Here is a 25,632-nt window from a genome sequence, read left to right as displayed (position 1 = left end):
ATTACTGTGCTCAATTGGCCTGCCAACTCTCCTGACCTGAACCCCATCGAGAACCTGTGGGATATTGTTAAGAGAAAGTTGAGAGACGCAAGACCCAACACTCTGGATGAGCTTAAGGCCGCTATCGAAGCATCCTGGGCCTCCATAACACCTCAGCAGTGCCACAGGCCGATTGCCTCCATGCCACGCCGCATTGAAGCAGTCATTCATGCAAAAGGATTCTCGACCAAGTATTGAGTGCATAACTGAACATGATTATTTGCTGCTGATTATCTCATGCTGCTATATTCATTCATACTCATCTGCTCATTACAGACTCATGTTCGGGCTGCTGTTTAATACACCGTATTACTTTACATTATTAGCATTTAACGTATATCTTAGGTGTTTTAAAGTATTGTTTAGCATCCGTTTAGCATATATCTTAGTGTACTGCTGGTCATAAAATTAGAATATCATGAAAAAGGTGATTTATTTCAGTAATTCCATTCAAAAAGTGAAACTTGTATATTATATTCATTCATTAAACACGGACTGAAATATTTCAAAATGTTTATTTCTTTTAATGTTGATGATTATAACTTACAACTAATGAAAACCCCAAACTCAGTATCTCAGAAAATTTGAATATTAAAAAACATTTTTAGAAATGTTGGCCAACTGAAAAGTATGAACATGAAAAGTATGAGCATGTACAGGACTCAATACTTAGTTGGGGTTCCTTTTACCTGGATTACTGCAGAAATGCGGAGTGGCATGGAGTCAATCAGTCTGTGACACTTCTCAGGTGTTATGAGAGCCTAGGTTGCTCTGATAGTGGCCTTCAGCTCGTCTGAATTGTTGGGTCTGGCGTATTGCATCTTCCTCTTCACAGTACCTCATAAATTGTCTATGGGGTTAAGGTCAGGCAAGTTTGCTGGCCAATTAAGAACAGGGATACCATGGTCCTTAAACCAGGTACTGTTAACTTTGGCACTGTGTGCAGGTGCCAAGTCTTGTTGGAAAACAAAATTTGCATCTCCTTAAAGTTGATCAGCATGAAGTGCTCTAAAACTTCCTGGTAGACCGCTGCGTTGACCTTGGACCTCACAAAACACAGTGGACCAACACCAGTGGATGACATTGCACCCCAAACCATCACTTACTGTGGAAACTTGACACTGGACCTCAAGCAACGTGGATTCTGTGCCTCTCTTCTCTTCCTCCAGACTCTGGGACCTTGATTTCTAAAGGAAATGCAACATTTACTTTCATCAGAGAACATAAGTTTGGACCACTCAGCAGCAGTCCCAGGTGAGATGCTTCTGACACTGTCTCTTGTTCAAGAGTGGCTTGACACAAGGAATGCGACAGCCGAAACCCATGTCTTACATATGTCTGTGCGTGGTGGTTCTTGAAGCACTGACTCCAGCTGCAGTCCACTCTTTGTGAATCTCCCTCACATTTTGGAATGGGTTTTGTTTTGCAGTCCTCTCCAAGGTGCAGTTATCCCCGTTGCTTGTACACTTTTTCCTACCACATTGTTTCCTTCCCTTCACCTTTCTATTAATGTGCTTGACAAAGAGCTCTGTGTCCAGCCAACCTCTTTAGCAATGACCTTGTTTCTTGACCTACTTGTGCAAGGTGTCAATGGTCGTATTTTGGACAACTGTCAAGTCAGCAGTCTTCCCCATGATTGTGTAGCCTACAGAACTAGACTGAGAGACCATTTAAAGGCCTTTGCAGATGTTTTGAGTTAATTAGCTGTTTAGAGTGTGGCACAAGGTGTCTTCTATATATATATATATATATATATATATATATTTTTTTTTTTTTTTCCCCCCCTTTATTTATACAGGTAGTCTCATTGAGCCACGAGAACTCATTTTCAAGAGAGACCTGTTTAGGGAGCAGATGGGGGTTAAGGGACTTGCTCATAGGCTCAGGGTGGGGCGAATGAGGGTGGGGGCAGGTGGGGGCAGGTGGGGGCGGGTGGGGGCAGGTGTGGACGCTTTACCTACCCCACCCACATTTTTGATGTTGTCAATACCGGGGCTTGAACCATTGATCTTCCAATCACAGGCCCACCTTCTCTAACCTCTGCGCCACCACTCCCATGGAACCTTTTCACAATATTCTAATTTTCTGAGACCCTGAATTGGGCCTTTCATTACTTTGCAGTTATAATCATCAACATTAAAAGAAATAAACATTTGAAATATATCAGTCTGTGTGTAATGAATGACTAAAATATATAAATTTAACTTTTTGAATGGAATTACTAAAATAAATTAACTTTTTCATGATATTCTAATTGTAGAACCAGCACCTGTATATCTTAGATCCTTATTTAGAGTTTATTTTTATAGTTTATATTTTTGTTATTTTTGGATGTAACCGAGACCCTGAGTACATAATTTGTTCCACTTCTTGTACCGCATGTGATACGAATGACAATAAACTTGACTTGAACATGAACTTAAGTTTTAGTGAAAAAAATGTCCAATGTGAAATGCTCTCAAGAGCCATTTCTTGCTCATATGCAGAATAAGCAATGCATAGGGTATGGGGCTTCTGGTGAATGCGCATGGAGTAAGATGTGTTTCATGAGCACTGAGAGTAATTTGATTTAAATATATTTTAATTAACACTTAAAACCTCTCCATTGCTTGTCATGGCTTCATGTTCAATGAGTTATTAGGACTTCAACATAGAGTCATATCTAGATTAATGTCAGGTGTTCAGATGAAAAATACGTCTGCCAGGGGTTACCAAGGAAGGCCACACCTTCAGAACTCTGTGCTAGATTCTCTCAAGAAATTGGATGCTAACAAACAGATGCTACAGGGCAATCAAGGTGATGATAGATGACTAACAAGCTGGAATTGTCACCAAAACTAAAGATTCATTCAACCTTTATTTAGACAGATAAGTCACATTGAGCCTAGAAGACTCATTTACAAGTGAGATCTGTTTAGACAGACAAAAAGTAGTGAAAATGGACATGTAAGAATTTGAAGGTGAAAAAATTCCTATTAGACTTTTTCTTCATGCCTGAGAAGAAAAACTCTGATACTAAAAAACACCTCGCACAAACAAGCACATAGTGACATAGACATTCGACAGAGAGGGAGAGACGACGAGAGCGGTTAGCATGTCCATAAACGCTCTCGAGGGCACTGTAAGAGTTCTGATAAGGATGTAATAATCAGCCAGTGTCCTCCGGTGAGATCCATAAACATTCTCAAGGTATGTTGGGAAATGGCCAAGGATAACGTCTATGAGAATCCAAGGGTTCTGAAATGATGACACAATGTTTATTCAGCTGGTTTCTTCTGGTTATCAGTTGGAAATTCCTCAGGGAGGTGGGGCAGAGTGTCAGATTACATGTTCTCCAGGTGAATTCAGATAAGATGGCCTTCAAGGCCAGCCAAGGGAGCCGAATTCAGATAAACACACAGATGTTTTGGGGACAGGCAGAACTTAATGACATTTACCTCGAGTCTGCGTTGGTCCACTCGGTTCCGAAAAATTCCAAATTACGTGGCCACACCGATTGGACGTGACTGAGTAAAATCCTCGAGATCCGATCCATTCTGCCCAAAACATTTGAGTCTGGGTACTCGAGGCACGAACCAAGCCATCATAAAGGCAAGCAGCATGATTGGGTCCAAATTTGCTGGCGACGACTTCCTTGATTGCAGATAAAACCAGCAACCAGTCAAATCCAAAAAGCAGGAACCAGTTATCGCAAATCCAATTAAATATGCATCTTTAAAATCCACAAATGGCAGCAGAGATAGACACATTATCAAGTCTTCCAAGTCGATGAGATATACAGCTGCGTGCATGCCGACAGGGCAAATCGACTCGCCTAAAGCCTGTCTTCTCTTCAAAAAAATATTATCAATTGTGTTAAGGGACCAACTGATCAAAACACGTTCATAATTATGGTTCGGAAGAAATGCAAGAGATGCTCAGAAGCAGTTTCACAGACAGACAGAGCAGCAAAGCAAAGCGAAGAGGGAGGGGAAAGGAAAAGCGTCCAATCTCGACAAGAGCAAGTGGTGCAAGTGAAGATGATGATTCGGAGTTAGCTAAAAAGAATGTGACAGCTACAGGTAGTTCTGTTCTATAGCTATCTGAAACTCCTGCCAGATGGGAGAAGATTTAAAAGTCAGTGTCCATGGTGTGAGGGGTCAAAGGTGATTTTGTGGCGCTTGGGATATATTTCTGGTGTCTTCACAGTCTGATGCAGTCTGCTTCTGTCCTGCTTGGTGGCTGTTCCAAGCCGCACTGAGATGGAAGAGTACAGGACTCATTTAGGGACTACTGTGTAAAGCTCCTGTGGCAGTCCCAAATTCAGGGCAGCTGGAAACGGTGAGGAGGTATTTGAACTTTAGCATAAACTGTAAAAAGTATTAGTTGGCCAAGTTCCTCTCATCCTCACAAGAAGCTACTAATGTAAATCGTAAAAAAGTGGGTTAAGACCATTAAGCGCTTTAAAAGTGAACAATAAAAGTTTAAAATCAATTCTAAATTGGAATGGAAGTCCACAAACAGGATCCTGATGTAAGTCCTGATGTGGACAAAGTGCTGTAGGATTTAGTGCAGTCCCATATTTTTTTGCATCATTCACTGACTTGTTTACAGGTAGGTAAATTGAATTGAATTGGCTTAATCAGGGGTCCTGTGATGTCCAGGTGGGCCAACACCAGTCATTCAAGAGTTTTCATGACAACAGATGTCGGAGCAACAAGAACGTAGTCATTCAAACTTGTGATAGGGTCTGTATAGGCTGGGATGATGACAGAGTGCTTGAAGCAGGAGGGAACTTCACTAAAAGAATCAACATTTTTCAGTCAGGTCATCTGGACAGTTTCTTTTTTTTGTGCTGAAACGTTTCGCCTTCGATCCGGAACACTTCACCAGTCAAGGAAACACACAGCAAAACTGATTCTTCTCCCAACAGCTTACTTCAAAGTGGAACAAACCAGTTCTGCTTGTGATTTGGTATGCCCCTCCTCCATTGGAGGACACCTCTCCAACTCTTCCTTGTTGACAGTCTTGTCAAACTGGTTGAAAACAACAAAGTCCATGCTCAATGATCCAGGTATAAATTTTATATATATAATATTTATACCTGGATTATTGAGCATGGACTTGGTTGTTTTCAACCAGTTTCACAAGACTGTCAACAAGGAAGAGGGCCTGCAATGGAGGATGAGCGTACCAAAGAGACCATCTAATCACAAGCAGAACTGGTTTGTTCCACTTTGGAGTAAGCTGTTGGGGGAAGAATCAGCTTTGTTGTGCGTTTCCTTGACTGATGAAGCCTTCTGGATTGAAGGCGAAACGTTTCAGCACAAAAAAAGAAACTGTCCAGATGACCTGACTGAAAAATGTTGGATTTTTATACCTGGATTATTGAGCATGGACTTTGTTGTTCACTAAAAGAAGTTATTCTAGGTGGAGAAAAAAATTATGAAGACAAAGCAATTGTTAGTTATGAGGGGTAAATAGGGGAGATGTAACACCAAGTTTTAAGCAACTTTGTTCATTAGTCAGAGTCAGAGAATTTTTATTGTCATTAGCACCTCATGTGGTACATGTGGTGGAGCGAAATTATGTACACAGGGTCGCAGTTACATCCAACAAGTACAAGAAAAACAGTAATAACATCTAAGATATGAACTAAGAAAAACATCAACTAAATATACACTAAGCACTCATAACATAAAAACATTGAACATCAGCACAAACATGAGCATGAGTCTGTGTGAGCGGATGTGCACACATGAACACATCAACAATGAAACAGATCAGCAGCAATATGATGTGATTTTTCACAGTGATTATTCTAGTTAGAGATTCACGAGTCTAACAGCCTCAGGGTAGAAGCTGTTCCTCAGTCTAGTGGTTCTACATTTACCTCCTTCCTGAGGGGAGTGGGGCAAAAAGTGTGTGTGCTGGGTGAGTGAGGTCCTTCATGATGCAGGTAGCCATCTTCCTGCATCTAGAGGTGTAGATGTCTGTGATGGTGGGGAGGCTGACTCCGACAGCCTTCTGTGCAGCCTTCAACACTCTCTGCAAAGCTTTTCTTTCTGCAGCTGTGCAGCCTCCATGCCACACGTTGATGCTGGAGCACAGGATGCTCTCCACTGCACGCCTGTAGAAGGAGGTGAAGACTGAGCTTCCCAGACCAGCTCGTCTCAGCCGCCTGAGGAAGTAGAGTGTCTGATTAGCTTTCTTGATCAGGCTGGTGGTGTTGTTGCTCCAGCTGAGGTTTTCATTCATGTGTACACCCAAGTACTTGTAGCTGGAGACCACTTCCACCACAGATCCTTGGGGTGTAGATGTTTTTGTTCCTTCTGAAGTCCGCAATCATCTCCTTTGTCTTCTTCACATTGATGTGAAGGTTATTGTCTTTGCACCAGCTCTCCAGGTGTTCCACCTCTTGCCTGTAGCTGGACTCATCATTGTTTGTGATGCATCCAACCACCGCTGTATCATCTGCAAACTTTACAATGTGACAGCCTGGATGGGTAGCTGCACAATCTGTCACAAATCACATTCCATATATTATATTTTCTGTCACCCTGATCACTCTTTAAAGTTTGCTATAGATCTTTTCTGTGTTTCATTTATTCTGTCCACTCTGGTAATGTTTCATGTACGTGGGTTTTAGTTTGTCTTCTTTGCATGCTGGTTGAGGGTGATGTCACGGTTGTTTAGTTTTGTCTTCACTGCAGCCAGCAGCAGCTGATTGAACTCAACTGGCTGCACCTGTCTCTCTCACCCTTTAAAAGCTGCACTCTTTTTCCTCTTCGGTGCCCAGTAGTTGAAAACAGTTCTCTGCAAGTAAATACCTCTCGATCTTGATCCTGCCTTGTTCCCCCACAGCCTTTCTTGTTCCCTTGTCATAGTTTACCTGTCTCCAAATTCCTGTCTTGTTCCTGGTTCCTGTCCTCCCCTCTTGGCTTGACCTCCTGGCTCCTGGACCCACGACTCACCTGGACATGGTCTCTCGCTCGACCCTTTGGATTATTACGTCTTCTGCTTTCGGTTCTGACCTTCGCCTGCACGACAATGCCTTCTCGTCTTCTCCTCCGGTACCTCCTGTCTTCTGCTCTCCAGTTTTGGACTCTGGCTTGTGTGACCACGTCTCTTCGCTCAACGGACTCACCACCCACCTGTTGCTGCGGCCAGCTGCAGCCCCTCACCGGACTCAGCCTCTCCTGCAGCAAACTGGATCAGTTTGGACCTCGTCAGACTCCAGAAACCACAAGCTCATCTGAGACGGTTAGTGGTCTTCCTCATTCTGACTTTTGCTCTCCATTATCTCCTGCACGACCACTAACCGATCTCTGTCTCATAGACTTGTTCCTGATCCGGAACCAGAACCCAGAACCAGTACCAGAACCGGTCCAATCTGCTGTACTTCACATTGAAAATAAATATAATTTAATTTTGACTTTTTGTGTGGTGATTTTGGTCAAACCGTAAGGTGGTTCGTTACACGATCATACATGAGCAGAGTAAACAGGAGGGGGCTCAACACACATCCCTGAGGAGAGCCAGTGCTGAGGGTTATGGTGGAGGAGGAGAAGTTGTGGATCCTCACTAACTGTGGTCTGTTTGTTAAGAAGTCTAGTACCTAGTTGCCAATGGAGGGGCTTAGTCCTAGTGTGGATAGTTTGTCCATCAGGGTTTGGGGGATCATGGTGTTGAAGGCGGATGTGAAGTTCACAAAGAGCATTCGGGCGCAAGAGTTTTTCTGCTCCAGATGGTTGAGCGCAGTGTGGACCACAGAGAAGATAGCATCCTCTGTTGATCGGTTCTCAAGGAATGCATACTGATGAGGGTCCTTGTTGATGGTTGTTTTGATGTGAGTCATGATCAGTTTTTCGAAGCATTTAGCGACTATCGGGGTGAGGGCCACTGGCCGATAGTCATTCAGACCAGTCACTGTAGAGCTTTTTGGGACTAGGATGATGGTGGCAGTGTTCAGGCAGGTGGGAACTGTCTCCAGGGTAAGTGAGGTGTTAAAGATGTCTGCCAGCACCTCGCAGAGCTGATAGGCACATCCCTTCAACACTTTTCCAGGGATGTTGTCTGGGCCACTTGCTTTGTGCCGATTGACGGTTCTCCCACCTACACTGTTGGCCGACTCCTCCATTCTAGACGAAGGGGTTGGGGGCTCCAGTACCTCGTCGATTGGGAGGGATACGGACCAGAGGAGCGGTCCTGGGTTCCTCCTGAAAGTACACCTTACTTCGGCTGAGGTCACGCTGAGACGCTCTTCATCCAGTGGTGAGATGAGTCTGGTGCTCGGTGGTCTGTTCGGGTCTTCAAAGCATGCATAGAACTTGTTGAGGGCATCAGGCAGAGATGGGTCTTTGGGACATTGTTCACTTCTTCCTTTATAATCTATTATGCACTTAATGCCCCTTCACATGCTCCGAGGGTCTTGTGAGATGAATTGACCTACTAGTTAGCTCAGCTAGCCTCAGATAAATACAAACCGGATTCCAAAAAAGTTGGGACACTAAACAAATTGTGAATAAAAACTGAATGCAAGGATGTGGAGGTGCCAACAGCTAATATTTAATTCAGAACAGAAGACAAATCACAGATCAAAAGTTTAAACAGAGAATGTATCATTTTAAGGGAAAAATTTGTTTCCAAATTTCATGGCGTCAACAAATCCCAAAAAAGTTGGGACAAGTCCATTTTTACCACTATGTGGCATCCCCGCTTCTTCTTACAACACTCAACAGATGTCTGGGGACAGAGGAGACCAGTTTCTCAAGTTTAGAAATAGGAATGCTCTCCCATTCATGTCTAATACAGGCCTCTAACTGTTCAATCGTCTTGGGCCTTCTTTGTCGCACCTTCCTCTTTATGATGTGCCAAATGTTCACTATAGGTGAAAGATCTGGACTGCAGGCTGGCCATTTCAGTACCAGGATCCTTCTCCTACGTAGCCATGATGTTGTGATTGCTGCAGAATGTGGTCTGGCATTATCGTGTTGAAAAATGCAGGGTCTTCCCTGAAAGAGATGACGTCTAGATGGGAGCATATGTTGTTCTAGAACCTGAACATAGTTCTCTGCATTAATGGTGCCTTTCCAGACATGCAAGCTGCCCATGCCACAAGCGCTCATGCAACCCCATACCATCAGTGATGCAGGCTTCTGAACGGATCGTTGATAACAACTTGGGCTATCCTTGTCCTCTCTGGTCCGGATGACATGTCGTCCCAGTGTTCCATAAAGAACTTCAAATCGTGACTCATCTGACCACAGAGCAGTCTTCCATTTTGCCACACTCCATTTTAAATGACCCCTGGCCCAGTGCAAACGTTTGAGCTTGTGGAGCTTGCTTAGAAATGGCTTCCTCTTTGCACTGTAGAGTTTCAGCTGGCAACGGCGGATGGCACGGTGGATTGTGTTCACTGACAATGCTTTCTGGAAGTATTCCTGAGCCCATTCTGTTATTTCCTTGACAGTGGCATTCCTGTTTGAGGTGCAGTGACGTTTAAGGGCCCGGAGATCACGAGCATCCAGTAGAGTTTTACGGCCTTGACCCTTATGCACAGCGATTGTTCCAGATTCTCTGAATCTTTTGATGATGTTATGCTCGGTTGATGATGATAACTTAAAAGTCTTTGCTATTTTATGCTGGGTAACACCATTCTGTTATTGTTGCACTATCTTTCTGCGCAACAATGGTGGAATTGGTGATCCTCTTACCATCTTGGCTTCTGAGAGACACTGACACTCTGAGAAGCTCTTTTTATACCCAATCGTGTTGTCAATTGACCTAATCAGTGTTAATTGATCTTCCAGCTGTTCGTTATATGCTCAATTTCCTTTTTCCAGCCACTTATTGCTACTTGTCCCAACTTTTTTGGGATTTGTTGACACTGTCAAATTTTGAATCAACATATTTTTCCTTTAAAATGTTACATTTACTCAGATTAAACTTTTGATCTGTCATCTATGTTATATTATGAATAAAATATTGACATTTGCCATCGCCACATCATTGCATTCAGTTTTTATTCACAATTTGTTTAGTGTCCCAACTTTTTTGGAACCCGGTTTGTACTAGTTATGTGGCTAGGATTTGTATGCTCATGAACCTAGCTTGTGCTTCCAAAAAAGTTCAATCTGGTCCTCTGGACATTCAAAAAAAACAAAAGCAAACAAAGCAAAAAAAATCTAGAAACGTTTCGTCTCTCATCCAAGAGACTTCCTCAGTCTGAGGTGCTGTTTTCAGCTCAGTCTCTTAAATAGCACCTTCTTAGAGTGGATCAACCAGTTGAGGGCTGGTCCGTATCCCTCTAGCTTGTGCTTGCTTCATTAAAGTTAACTAAAATAAAATAAGACATGAACAGACTATAATGGGACAGACTGAAATAAGTAGGGGGTGGGTTGTTGTCATCATCCAGAAGTAGGGATGCACCAATCCACATTTTTTACTTCCGATCCCGATACCCAAGTCTGGATATCGGCCGATACCAATCCAGTTCCGATATCATCATCATTATTGATTTTATTTGAGGCTGTAATAATCTTGTCTCAAGTACAATTTGTACAAATATATGCATGCATGTCCAAAAAGGCAACTTGAGGCAAGTTTTATTAATGTTGGATAAGTTTTAAAGTTAGAATTAAATTCTGCTAACACAAAACATGTTTTTTTTTATTCCTAGCTTTGAAGTGGATATTAAAGTGATTAATTTAACTGATTGTTTAAAGTTATTTTATATTTTTTAAAATAAGGGGTAGATATAAGATTTTTTTTTTTCTTTCTGCACTCTTTTCATTCAATGTTTCATTTTGATGAATTTGTTTTGTTTATTTTGTTTCTTTTACATGAATGAATAAATGAATTAAATAAAATAAAATGTTAAATGGCTTTAAACATATGCTTGTTATGACTCGTTGAGTTGTATTATTTTAATTATTTGTTGATTCTGTTTTCATTAATTGCCGATTTTAATTGTTTTGTAAGGTGACCTTGGGTTTTTGAAAGGCGCCTGGAAATAAAATGTATTATTATTATTATTATTATTATTATTATTATTATTATTATTATGAGACCCGGAACGAGACAGACACAGGCAAGTACAAAAGTGACAGTGTTTATTATTCACAGTGAAACTTATACAGATGTCTCTCTGCAGCTCCTGGAAGAGGAGGGAAAACGTCAGAGGAGGTCGGCAGATGGTCAGGCAATAATAATGAGAAGATGTTTTCTCTCTTACAGATTGGAAGATCTCCTTTTGGTCTACTCCGAATCCTAGGAGAGCTCCAAAGAGGGACAAGGCCAGGGGTCCAACTGAACGAGGAAGGCTGGCAACTGGTGGTTGGTAGGCATGAGGAGAACCAAGGCAAGGCACAAGGAGAACCAGGACGAGGTGTTGGATGAACCTGGACTGAACCAGGGAACCAGGACCGAGGAGGCAGGAACACTGGAGACAAAAAGAGACTGGTAAGTAACTTTACTAAATACTAATTTACCAGCCGGAGACAACACTACCATTAGATGGTCAATGCTCCAGCGAAGAGTAACACTGGACTGCAGCCTTATGTAGAAGAAGATCCTCATCAAGTTGATGGTCGACAGCTGTTGACAAATAGCGGCCATCTTGGACGAGGAGCTGCAGGCAGTGATCCTCTTACAGTACCTACCCCTCAAGAATCGCCCCCAGACGACCTGAGGTGCTTCTCTGGGTGGTTCCTGAAAAAGTAGGTGATCAGGCTGGGGTCCAAAATAAAAGACCTGGGGATCCAAGACCTCTCCTCTGGGCAGTACCCCTCCCAATCGACAAGGTACTGGAAACCTCTACCTCTCCGTCTCACATCTAAGATGGTCCTCACTGTGAACGCAAGGTGGTTGTCGATCAGGCGGGGTGGTGGAGGAAGGTCGGAAGGGGGACACAAGGGTCTCATAAAGACTGGTTTAATCTGGGAAACATGGAATGTGGGCGTATTCCACCCACACCAGATGTTGGCTCTAGGCCGAGGGGTTTCTTTCAGCAATGCAACGGAGGGTGGTCTCCAGCTCCTGATTGCAGTGCTCGGCCTGGCCATTGGACTGGGGATGGTTGCCTGAGGTAAGGCTGGTGGAAGCCCCTAGAGAGTTACAAAAACTTTGCATACCTGCGAGATGAACTGGGGTCCGCGGTCAGAAACCACATCGCAGGAGATGCCATGGACCCGAAAGACATGCTGGACCATGAGCTGGGCGGTCTCGAGGGCTGAAGAAATCTTGGGCAGAGGAACAAAATGGGCGGCCTTAGAAAAATGATCAGTGGTGGAGAATGGTGGTGTTACCATCTGAGGGAGGCAGGCCTGTGACTAAATCAATGACGATGTGGGACCAGGGACGACTAGGAGTAGGCAGAGGCTGAAGAAGTCTTGCTGAAGGTTGGGTCCCTGTCTTGTTTCTGGCACAGGTGAGGCAGGCAGTGACAAAGGCCTTAACATCAGGCGTCATGGAAGGCCATCAGAAGTGCGCCTTGGCCAGAGAAAGCATGCGGGCGGTACCTGGGCAACAAGACAACTTGTTGGTGTGAAGCCAGTGTAGTACCTTGGACCTTAAAAAGGACGGGACGAACAGGGTTCTAGGGGGTCCATTGCCAGGGTCAGGTTCAGACTTTTGAGCCTCTCTAATCTCGCTCTCTATGGGCCAGGTGAGAGCTCCAACGATACAAACACTTGAGACGATGGTTTCTACAGGCTCGGGGACATCTGGGGGGGGGCAAACTGGCGAGACAGTGCGTCAGACTTGACGTTCTTTGAGCCGGGTCTGAAAGTCAAAATGTAGTTAAAGTGATTAAAGAAAAAGGACCAGCGAGCCTGTCGTGGAGTCAGACGTTTAGCATCCCTGAGCTATGTCAAGTTTTTATGATCAGTCCAAATCAAAAATGGGGTTTCAGTGCCTTCTAACCAGTGCCACCATTCCTCAAGGGCCAATTTGACCGCTAGGAGTTTGCGGTTGCCCACATCATAATTTCGCTCTGCTTGGGACAGGAGTTTTTTAAAAAAAGCGCAGGGGTGTACCTTATTATCGTGGGGGGATCTCTGTGAAAGTACTGCCCCCACCCCTGTGTCAGAGGCATCGACTTCCAAGGATAAAATGGTGCTTGGGGTCTGGATGGGAAAGAACTGGGGTGGAAGAAAAAAGTCTCTAACTTACAGAATGCTGTGTCAGCCTCAGGTGTCCAACTGAAAGTCCTGGAGGAGGAAGTGAGCTGAGAGAGGGGGGCTGCCACACGACTGTAATCTTTTATGAAGCGTCTGTAGAAGTTGGCGAACCCCAAATAGCGTTGTAACTGCTTTCTGGACTCGGGTATAGGCCACTCAACCACTGCTCTCATCTTCTCGGGATCGGTCCTGAAGTGCCCGCCTTAAAAAATGAACCCTAGAAAGGAAACTGTGGGGACATTAAACTCACATTTCTCTGCTTTCACAAACAACTGATTTATAAAAGTCTTTGCAGCACAATCCTAACTTGCTTAGTGCGCAGAACTGGATCATGTGAGTAAATAAGGATATCATTGAGATAAACAAACACAAAATCACCAATGAAATCTCTCAACACGTCATTCACAAGAGCTTGAAAAACAGCGGGAGCATTGGTTAAACCAAAAGGCATCACTAGATATTCAAAATGGCCGAGGGGAGTTCTAAAGACCGTTTTCTACTCATCGCCATCTTTAATACGTACGAGGTTGTAGGCATTTCTTAAATCGAGCTTGGTGAAAATGGTGGCGGTTTGTAACTGTTCGTGCAGAGAATCGATCAGGGGAAGAGGATATTTATTCTTGACAGTGATGTTGTTTAAACCTCTGTAATCAATGCATGGGCGAAGAGATTTATCTGTTTTGGCAACAAAGAAAAACCCCGCCCCAACAGGAGAGGTGGAGGGATGAATGATGCCAGAGTCCAAAGATTCATTAATATACTCTTTCATTGACTCTCTTTCAGGACCAGAAAGGTTATAGAGTAGGTTTGATGGCAAGGGGGCGCCAGGGAGCAAGTTAATGGAGCAGTCATATGGGCGATGCAGGGGGAGAGACAATGCTCTTTGTTTACTAAAGGCAGCCACTAGGTCGTGATATTCTGCCGGAACAGCAGAAAGATCGACCTCCTCCTCAGGAGGTGTGGTTTGCGACCTCAGAACGTAAACAGTTCTTAAGACATTTATCACTCCACTTTTCTATTCGCCAAAGCTCCCAATTAATGTCCAGGTTGTGATTCTTAAGCCAGGGAAAACCCAAAATTAGTTGAGAAGTAGGGGAATCAAACACAAAGAAGTTGTTCATCTCATGGTGGTTTCTGGAGATGATTAAGTGTAACTCTACGGTCTTGAGAAGAACTTGAGCTAACGTCTTCCCAGTTATGCTGGACACAGAAACAGGGGCAATGTCAAAAGTGGGAAGAGAATATTTTTTAACCAAATCAAAACTTATGAGGTTTTGTTCGGCCCCAGACCCAATTAAATCGGGCAGGGACAAGCGTTGATGATTTATTTCAATCACAGTTGGAAACAAGAGTTTAAATGGGGAGGTAAGTGCTGAGGTACCCACCAGTATCTCCCTCTTTACTGGTGGATGTTCTCGTTTTCCCGAAAAGGGCAGTGAGGAAGATAATACCTGGGATTACCACAATAGATGCAAACACTTGCATCTTTACAGCGCTTTCTCTCCTCGGGGGACAGACGTGTGCGCCCGACCTGCATAGGTTTAGGCTCGGGTAAAGCAAGGGGGTGCGTTGTGGGAACCAACGGTGAAACGGCAAAGCTAGGACCCGGGGGAGATTGGGATTTGTAGTTTTCTCGAGGTAGTTTGAAGGAGTGAGGCTCACCTGGTAGGGTTGTGAACCTGGAAGTAGAGGTTCTCTGGGAGTTGTAGTCCCATTCCCTCCTTCTCTCCTGGAAGCGGTCTTCAATGGCGATGGTCGATTAATTGATCAAAACCCTCCGGTTCATCACGAGCGGCAATTTGGTCCTTAAGGTGGTCAGACAAAGAGTTTAGGAAGGTACCTTGTAATGCTAGTTCGTTCCATCCAGTCTGGGTGGCAAGGATCCGGAACTCCATAGCGTATTCAGAAACGACGCGTCGACTGTGACGTAGGCTTAGTAGACAATTTTATGGCATTCGGCGCCTGCAGTGGGCGATCAAAAATCCTATGGAACCCCCTTAAAAGTTGTTCATAGGGGGCAGAGGAACTTTCATGGAACTGAAGGAATGAGTGGGCCCATCGGAGGGCCTTACCTTTGAGTTGACTGACGAAAGAGAAGGAGCCCCCTCGAAGGTGAGACGGCATTGTAGTAGGAATCCTCCACATTGGTCAGGGTCTCCTGCGAAGAGCTCAGACGGCTTTACGAACAGCTGTTGGGCAGGCGAATTTGGTCCAGGAGAGTCGTTGGATGAGTTGGGGGTTGACTGGGTGGTGGATGCTGAAGGAGAATGAGGCAATAGTTGTTGTTTAATGGTAAAGACCATACTTCCAAGTTCCTACAGGCTGGACTGAGCAAAGCTTTGTTGGGTCAGAACCTGCCGTAGCATTCCTTCCAGTTTGCTGATTCGTTCCTCCTGAGAGACGACGGGGGCCTGCTCGCTCCCGGTCTCATTCTGGGTCTTAGTTGGCTGGAGCATTTCTGTTTTGACTCGAGGGACACAGAGTTGTATGAGACCCGGAACGAGACAGACACAGGCAAGTACAAAAGTGACGGTGTTTATTATTCACAGTGAAATTATACAGTTGTCTCTCTGTAGCTTCTGGAATAGGAGGGAGAAGATCAGAGGAGGTTGGCAGGTGATCAGGCAGTAATAATGAGAAGATGTTTTCTCTCTTACAGATTGGAAGATCTCCTTTTGGTCCACTCCAAATCTTAGGAGAGCTCCAGAGAGGGACAAGGCCAGGGGTCCAACTGAATGAGGAAGGCTAGCAACTGGTGGTTGGTAGGCACAAGGAGAACCAAGGCAAGGCACGAGGAGAACCAGGACGAGGCAAGATGAAAACCAGGACTGAACCAGGGAACTAGGTCCGAGGAGGCAGGAACACTGGAGACAAAAAGAGACTGGTAAGTAACTTTACTAAATACTAATTTACCAGCCGGAGACAACACTACCATTAGATGGTCATTGCTCCAGCGAAGAGCAACAATGGACTGAAGCCTTATGTAGGAGAAGATCCTCATCAAGTTGATGGCCGACAGCTGTTGACAATTAGCGGCCATCTTGGACAAGGAGCTGCAGGCAGTGATATTCTTACAGTAAAGTTCATGGCATAATCCAACAGACATGTTCCTGTTTTTAGTATTTTACATCACTTTATAATGTAGCTGTTTTATTTTTATTTTTTATATATATAATTTTCTTGTAATTTTCAAATCATGTTTTTTTTATGATTGTCTACTGTTGTACTGACAAATATCTCCTGGAGGGTAAACTATATCTTGGCTGCAAGTGTCAAGCTACGAAATCCTTCATTTTCTACAGCTGATAGTGGTTGGTCATTAATTACAATGAAGTTTAGCAACTTCTCGGTAAACATTCGAGCTCTGTGGCTTCAGCGATGTCTTCTTCTTGTTCAATTCGAAGCAGGCATCCTGATTTCAGTCAGCCGCACTCAGTCTGCCCCTCCTCAGAGATGGGCAGATTGGGCGCGGCTGGCCGGGTCGAGTTGCCTGTTTCGGGTTGAGCAAAAGTAGCACCCCGCTGAAGCCACGGAGCTCGAATGTCCAACGTAAAACTAACTTTACTGAGGTTTAATGAGGTGCTATGGCTCTGCAGACATTAGGGCTGGGCCATGTCATATCGTTCACGATAATACCGGTAAAAAAAAAAAGCTTGCCCGGGCAAAAAAAATTATATCATAATATGCTAATTTCATGACGTAATACATCAGGGCGCCCCGCCCCGTTAACAGAACTGAGCACGCCGAACGACCACACCGAATTGCACCCCCCCCCCCCCCCCCCCTACACACACACACACACACACGTCGGTACTGGTGTGACGCTAATTAGCTGCGCTCAATACTAGCTAGCTAACATGGTAAAAACAAACAACGCGTGGCTCAGCTGTCTCTCTATCCACCTCTAAACTGCAGGTACAGACAACTCAGCTGTCTCTCCCTTCACCCGCTCTAAGCTGCCACTCGTCTTTTTTCTCTCTCCACACCCCGCTCTGAGCTGCCGGTGCGGGTCTACCCCGCTCTAAACTGCCGGTGCAAACACACGCAGCTAAACTGTTCCTTGAGTTCCACAGTCCATGGACCAAGAAAAGAGTCAGGTGATGAAAGACAGAGCATTAGAGAAATGAATCATTCCTGCAGGAACAAAGGAAGCCGAAACGCCAACAAGCTTCAGGGTCAGCTGAAGACACCTTGTTACAAGTTCTGGAAGTTATAGCTCATTTAAAGGCAACATATTTTTTTGTTTGTTTACATTTATGCTCAACAGATCTTAAGCTTCATTTTCAAGATGTTTCGCTCCTCATCTGAGGAGCTTTCTCGGTCCAAAATGTGCACATTTTGGTCCTCAAAAGAGGGTCCCTTATCTGTGAGGTGGAGGTGAGCAGCTGAATCTTGTCCTGTGGAGCTGGCTCTCCTGTGTTGAGCAGGACCGAGAACACAGATGGTTTGAGAGTGGGGTGAAGGAAGCAATTTATGTAAAAAGGGAAAAGCCATCTCTTAGGGTGCATTCACACCAGCCCTGTTTAGTCCACTTTAATCAAACTCTAGCTCGTTTTCCTAGAAAGTCCGGCTCGTTTAGGGAGGTGTGAACGCGCCATCGAACTCTGCCACGGAACAAAAAGGCGAACTCTGGCCCGGGCTAAAACCTAGGTCTCGGTCCGGTAGAAGCGAACTCCATCACGATTCGAGTACAGTGTGAATGTAAACAGACCGGCCCCGCTCCGCAGGGTAAACAAACACGCATTGATCTGACCTTATATGGAGCCGTCAGCTGCCTTGTGTGGAAAAACAATATTCGCCATGGTCTTCTGTCTCATTTTCTGCTCATGCTAAGTTCATTTTTGAAAAATGACAAAATATAACTCCTAAAACTGCTAAAACTTGATGCCACTTCATTTTAATTTTATTTACAGAAGAAGAAGAAGACGTGTCTTTAGAGGTTTTTGTGTCGTTTCTTTCAGTAGTTCTTGGTGCAGCGCCCCCACAGGCGAGCGGGGGAATAGGTTGGTTCAACAGGTTGACTCGACTGCACAGTGCAGTGTGAATGCAAACTCACCAGCTCAAATGTAAACAAAAGCTCATGAATATTGGTCCCGAACCGAACCGAGTCTACCGGACTATCTAGTGTGAAAACGACCTTAGGAGGAGGCCTCAGATTTCCACTTTCAAAAACCTATAATGCAACTTTAAGACAGATTCCCAGCCAGTTTTCACACTTGATGGGAACAGAAGGGTCTCATCTGTGAATTAGAGTAACAAAGACCTTAAGAAACCCCTACTGTTAAGGTGTTGAGGTGTGACTTGTCAAATCTACATGTGTGTATCTTATCTCACTCAGCCTTATAACCTGAATCTCTCACTTACTGCTCATTGAATTGAGAAAGCTCCTCGGATGAGGAGCGTAACATTTTCTATTACAAATAAAGTCCAGTTGTTTTTGTATTGAACCTTTTTTGAATTTATCATGTCCTGGATGACTGAGAATCTTCACCAGCATTTTACTAAATAAAGTAATTTCAGTAAAATGACCCCTTTGTTTTTTTTAATGTAATACTGCAAAGCAACATGTTAAGTTAATTTTGTCAAATAAATAACTATGATTTCTGTTTTTTTTTAATATCGCACATTTTATCATTCAGAATGCTCTGAAATATAACAATATTGTATTTGAGCCATATCGCCCACCCCTAGCAGACATTGCACATTGCGGTCTTGTTTTGTGGTGTTTCTAGTGTAAAATACTTCCACACAGCGGACGTGTTTCGATGAAAAGTTGGTTAGCCGTTAGTCACAGTGCTGCTAACTCAGTCCTCACGTTTTAGCTGACTGCAAACTATGAAATGGATTTTCTGAATGTCAGGAGGGTCTTATTGCTCTGGGTTCATGAGACATGCCTCCGTTCAAGAAATCCATCCCATAGTTTGAAGCCAACATGCATCATGGATCGGAGATCTCTGCAGGTTGGATCAGAAAAATCCGATACATAAATTATGCTGGTATCGGAGGCCGATCCAGATACCGGATCAGATCTGCCCCATCCCTATCCAGAGGCACCCAAACAACATCTTGCATAGAGCCCCCACAAAGCTAGAAACTGTGCGAGATGCTCTGATATGTTGAGGATGATGCTCAGCTACTACTAAACTGATTTTTAGCTAAATATTTGGAAAACTGGCTGTTACAAGCATTTATGCGTTTGATAAATGGCTTAGCTATAGCAGTCATCTTGTATGAAGTTGGCGCCAAAAGTTAATCAGTTGTAGATCTGATTTAGTTGTAGAAATGCATCCAGTGATTATGTCCTGAAACTTACAAAAAAATCTGTCCATTGGTCCACTCACACACACACACAAACAGGCAAAAATGGGGTTCCAGAGTTGCAGCACTGGATTCTAAGGATTACTGTGCTGCACTTTATCTAGATCTCTCCAAAGCTTTCAATACCGTAGATCATGACATCTTCTGTCATAAGTTCTCAGATATTGGTTTCTCAGATTACACTGTTGAATGGTTTTCTAATTATCTCTCAGGTGGAGGCAATGTGTTCAACACAAGGCTCAATGGGATTAACCTGTATAAATAAAGGTTGAATGAATGAAAAACACAATGGTACTCCTTCTAGCTATTTAACAGTCAATAATGGTGTTATTTAGTTTCATTTCTCATTTTCAGTCTCAGTTTTAGGACCCACTCTCTTTACAATTCATACAAGTAATGTAGGTCAAAACATTCCAGACACCTACTGTATCCTGATGCATGCTCAATAATCCAGATAGAAAAATCAAAAAAAGTGAAATCCGGTCCTCTGGACATTCAAAAAACAAAACAAACTAAATAAAAAGTAGAAACATTTCATCTTTCATCCGAAAGACTTCTTCAGTCTGAGGCGCTGTATTCAGCTCAGTCTTATAAATAGCACCTTCTCATAGTGGAGCAGCAAACTGATTGATCCACTACGAGAAGGTGCCATTTACAAGACTGAGCTGAATACAGCGCCTCAGACTGAAGAAGCCTATCGGATGAAATATGAAACGTTTCTACTTTTTTTTTTTTTTTTTTTAGTTTGTTTTGTTTTTTGAAAACCCAGAGGACCAGATTTCACTTTTTTAGATTCCTGACACCTCCTTACATTTCTATGCTGACAATGCATTTGTTTATTGTTGAGCTAACACAGTTGCCAAGTTTTCCAGCTTCTACAGTCTGCATGACATCATTCAGTCAGACTTGTTCCATCTCAAATTGGTACTAAATGTTGATAAAACGAAGGGGATGTTGTTTTCAAACAGAAAGTTGGTGCCAGCAGTCCTTCCTCCTATCTTATCTACACATGGTGTTTCTATTGAGTTTGTAGATTCTTACAAATACTTTGGAATTTTAGTTGATGCACATCTCTCTTTTGATAAAGAAACTGAAATTAAAAATGGGTTTATTTTTCAAAAATAGATCTTAACTCTGAATGCCATGAAATTTCTTGTAGCTGCAACTTTCATACCGGCTATAGATTATAATGACATTATTTACATCAGTGGTCCCCAACCACCGGGCCATGGACTGGTACTGGTCCGTGGGTCAATTGGTACTGGGCCGTACAGAAAAAAGTTTTAGTTTGAAAAATCATTGGATTCTTTCCACCACATCTGTCAGTGACTCACTCTTGACACAGGTCAACATACACAAGTGGTTAGTTCAGTTTCTGATTGGCGTACATGCACAGATCGGTTCTACATTGCCCGTGCAAGTGGTGAGTAATTCAGCTGCGTGGTCTGGAGCAGACAGGTGAAGGCACGCGGCCGTATCTGCGCATTTGAAAGATTACACTGCATATTTTTCAACCCGTATTTTTCAACTGTAAAACTAAAACTAAATAAAACTATAATTTTAACTAGCTTCCTAATATCACATCAGAGCTGTTCCTTTGCATTTCCGATTCTGCTCTTAAAAAAAATCTCCACCCCTAAAAGTTCAAAGTTGTGGGCAATTTTATTAAAAAGCACAAAAATGCTATATAAATAAACTGAATTGAATTATAATTAAAAGTTTTGCACTACGCATACGTTCCTGTGTGTGAACAATCTGATACGGGGCAGACTGGCCATAGGGAGCACCGGGATATTTCCCGGTGGCATGGCCTGGCCCAGGGACTGGACTAAAGGCTCGGTTCAGGTCGCGTTCGATTATTTTAAATAAACAATCTGCTCTTGCCCAGCTCACTCAGGTCTCACTGAGGCTCCCTCGCCCGTCCTCTCTCTTTCTGAGGCTGTCTGTCACAGCAGACCGAGCAGAGACACACAGGTTGTGCGCGTGCGTGCCCTCGTGGACTCGCGCTTGCAAAGGTTATATGTTCGCGCATGGCACGGGCATCTCTATATGTCCACCGTTTCTCCAGTTTGGGTAATATAACTTGAATATTTGAGCGAGAGAGACAGCCAAAGAGAGAGAGGTGGAGCAGAGGGCAAATGAAAAAGAGAAACTGACCGCTGATGCAGCAAAGTGCAGTAAATTAATGTTTGTTCAAGAGAGCAGGTAAGACAGAAACATTAGTGGTGAAAAGTGAAAACTCCTCAGCCTATCAGCACAGCTAGTTGATGAAGTTAGTTCCACGTTAAGGGACCTAAGTGGGCCAAAACTTAATAAAACAGATGATTTAAGTTTTTACAAAGGATATTGTAAATTTTAGGAATATGTTTAACTAATAGGATCTGAAAAAAAGTTTAATGCTGAAATGTCCAAGAATTCTGATTTGGTGTACCCTTCATAAACTCCACTAATGAATTATCTGAATATTAAAATCCTTGTATATCATTTTATTTTACCAGGTAGTCCTGTTGAGATTAAGAGCATATTTGTTGTCATATAAACAAGCCATCATTAGGATTGTGTAAAGAAACTCGGTTCTCAAACCTTAGATTCACCAAAATAAATAAAATAATAATAAATGTTGAATAAATATGGAATAAATTATTAGTCTTAAAATGGATCGAAAAACCAGATTTATTTTTATTTTTTGCTGTAGACTGATCCGTGACCTCCTTGTCAATCAATCCAGAGGAACGTCAGCAACAGACCAATCAGCGACCTCAATTTGTCTTTAAGTGAATGCCCCTTACAGCAGCAGTTTTGCATTATGAACACTTTGCAGTCATATAAATTTCAATGAGTTTACATTTTTTGTTTCATGTTAATCTACTGTAATAAACCTTTGTAAAATACACCACAATGCAGGAAATGGCATCTACTTTATTAAAAATTCTCTGGGGAAGGACCCGCAAACCGAACCCCCCCACCCCCCCCAGGTCCATGAAAATATTGACTGACCTTAAACCGGTCCGTGGTGCAAAAAAGGTTGGGGACCACTGATTTACATGAATGCCCCTGCCAGCTGCTTGCAGATGTTGGATGCTGACTACCATGTGGCTCTAAGATTCATAACTGGCTGTAACTACCGTATCCATCACTGCACTCCGTACTCCTTGATAATGACACGTAGGCTCACACACTGGTACATTTTCATCTATAAATCACTTACTGGTCTTCTACCTTCTATCTTCTACCGTCAGGCTGTCTCTGTGTGCCTGTTTGGCTCAAGTTGGGTTTTGGGTGGCCCCCCTCTCTTGGACCAGTTTTGGCCCCGCATTTGGTGGGTCGTGCTCCCCCCCCGGTGGTGGGCCCCCCTGCCGCCGGTGCATTGGCGGCTCTCAGCAGCTGGGGCTGGGTGGTGGGGTGTGTGCAGGCCCGCCCTGGTGGCTGCCTGCGGGGGCCTGGGTGCCCTGGCTCTGTCGGGCCTCTGTTGGGGGGTGGTATGACCTCGGGACTCGGGGCTTGGTGTCCATGGCCGGATCCACTCTGGAGGGGAAGGTTGCCGGCGGGGCCTGTTGACTCGTCGCTACGGCCTCCTGGGGGTTTCTGCATTGTGGTTGCTGGGGATCGCCCGGGGCTTCCCTTTGCTTCTCTCTCTGGGGGATGCGGGTGTCCCTGTTGGGGGACTATCGGAGTTCCGGGCTTGGGGGCCGCTGTGTGTCTGTGGTTCCGGGCTTCCCTGTGTTACCTTCGTGTCCTACGGGGACGGGTTTATGGGTCTCCACATCCACTATTGAACATTTTTATGAGAAACCTTATAGTGATAAGCATGCTCACACAGGTGTTTAGATTCAGGTGTTTATCAGATACACACTCAGTTGGGTTGTGGTGGCCATCAAATATATATTGTATTACCATGTAATGTATAAAATACTTTCTAATGATGTTATAACTATCATTATATAAGTTGTTTGTTGTTGTGGTTTCTTAGTTTTGTCTGGGGTTTTTTTCTCTTTCAGCAGGTCTAGAGGCAGACTTCAATGATGTTGATTTGTGTTCTCTTTATCCCTCTCTCTCTCCTCTATTCCTATCTCCTTCTTTACATTTTAACTCTTCTCTCACTTTTCTGCTTTGTTATCTTCTTTGTTTTCCGTCCCCGTGTCCATTACATCTGAAACAAACCCAAAGCATATTCTAATAAAATTTAATTTATATATCAAGTGGAGCATTAAGGCCAGCCATAATGTTCTGCTTGTGAAAGTAAATCTGTTGGGCATCACTTTGACACTCAGACAATAATTCTAAGTGTCACAATGCCGGAGAGGACAAGGAGAAAGAAAAAAAAAAAAAGAGATCTCTTTTAAAATTGAGTTCTCATGTCTCAATGAGACTAGCCTGTATAAATAAAGGTTAAAAACAAAACATTACTGGCATTTGAGTTTGGGTGTTAAATAAACAAACATTTCTGAATCAACGACAAAGAAAATGCTTTACAGTAGGACTCCTCAAGGAGACGTTACCTCATGGTCCAGGTCCAAGTGGTCAAATTCCCCATTGGCTCTAAATTGCTGAGTGTGGTGGTCCAGCGTGAAATTAACACTTCTACGATAACGTTCAATAAGAATGGTGTGCCAGTGACCATCATCCAACAGGCTACCACTGGTCACAGAAGTGTGGCCTTGAATAGAACCATGTATGGGACTACTTCCTGGGAAGGAGCAAGCAAATCACACAAACTGATCAACTTAAATGTTTTGGTAGCAGAAGATAAGGTAGTAATACATAATACAACTCTGTATAAACCTGGTACTTAATTGTTGCATATCAGGTACACACTGGGTACATACGTAGGTACCTACAGGGACCGGGCTAGATTATAAAATATATTATAAAATTATAAAATATATATTATAAAATTACAAAATATATATTATAAAATGTCTTCAAACTCTAAACTTACAGGTTCCTGGTACTTAACTGGGGGCGGCTGTGGCTGAGTGGTTAGAGCAGTCGTTCTCCAATGCAAGAGTTGGGGGTTCGAATCCACCAGCAGTCACATTTCGAAGTGTCCCTGAGCAAGACATTGAACCCCTCCTTGCCTCCGATGTGTGTCCCATTGGTGTATGAATGTGATAAAGCTCTGACTAGTCTCTTTTGAATGATTTGTTCAATTAGCTTTGTAGAGATCAAGTAGAGTGCTGTATGAATGGGTAAATGAGGACACAGATTTTAGTGTAAAGCACTTTGAGTGTGCTGATAAGATAGAAAGGCGGTATATAAGTACAGTTCATTTACCATTAAACTGGTATGTTCCAGATACATACCCAGTAAAGCACCACTTATATGATTGGTACCTTGTGACTTCGTACAGGTTCTTTCTCGAGTACATATTGGTACTTGCATGGTATGCACCCATGAAGTACTCGGTAAGTACTGAGCTGTATTATGTACTGCTAGAAATGATACATACAGTCCTTTAAATGGCTTCAGATATTTCTGGGACTTCTGAAACAAAATTAAAAAGTACCTAAATTGATGCTGAGTTGTAGTGTTGCCCTGCGAAGCTCCAGGGAAATATAGTCTCCCTGTTGTCCCTCTCCATGGAGTAGAACACCATCTCTGGCTGTGGTCCGAAACGTCAGAGAGAAAACATCTCTCGTTGTTTTCATCTTTTTACCCCTGAAACGGTTGGAGATGATGCCAGAGCCATCAAAACTGATCACATCGGCCCCTGAAGAAAGGAAGAACAGAGTAAACAGGAGTACCGTATACAGCACATTACAAGTGCTGGTCATAAAATTAGAATATCATGAAAAAGTTTATTTATTTCAGTAATCCCATTAAAAAAGTGAAACTTATGCACAATCTTCCCTCTAATTTTTCATGTGTCTGGGCAAACACAAACTCCCAGAACACACTGAGGACCACTGTGAGCAACATCAGATGTGCACGCTGAGGTCACACAGGGTGGGAGGGAGGGAGGGAGGGAGGATGGATGGATGGATGGATGGATGGATGGATGGAGTATGTTATATGTGAGTCCTGCTTTGGTCTGGGTGAGGGTCCTGCTCTGGAAAATGGTGGCTATTGGTGTCAGAAGCATATTTGTAATGTGGGGGGGGGGGGGGGGGGGGGG

The 25,632-nt window shown here is 43.5% G+C and overlaps 1 protein-coding gene across 1 annotated transcript in view; it reads right to left on the bottom strand.

Annotated features, from left to right (window-relative positions):
• The window catches only part of LOC119414869 (contactin-associated protein-like 2), a 391,521-nt gene that overhangs the window by 286,936 nt on the left and 78,953 nt on the right, over positions 1-25,632 (bottom strand). The window contains exons 5-6 of the mRNA XM_037681990.1: positions 25,024-25,227; positions 24,017-24,204 (exon numbers count right to left, since the gene is read on the bottom strand). Coding sequence (XP_037537918.1) covers positions 24,017-24,204; positions 25,024-25,227 — 392 coding nt within the window. The remainder of the gene's footprint in view (positions 1-24,016; positions 24,205-25,023; positions 25,228-25,632) is intronic.

Source organism: Nematolebias whitei, chromosome 9 (assembly GCF_014905685.2).
Source record: "Nematolebias whitei isolate Nwh7 chromosome 9, NemWhi1, whole genome shotgun sequence".
In the NCBI taxonomy this organism is placed as follows: Eukaryota; Metazoa; Chordata; class Actinopteri; order Cyprinodontiformes; family Rivulidae; genus Nematolebias; species Nematolebias whitei.
This window is presented reverse-complemented; position numbering and strand designations above follow the sequence as displayed.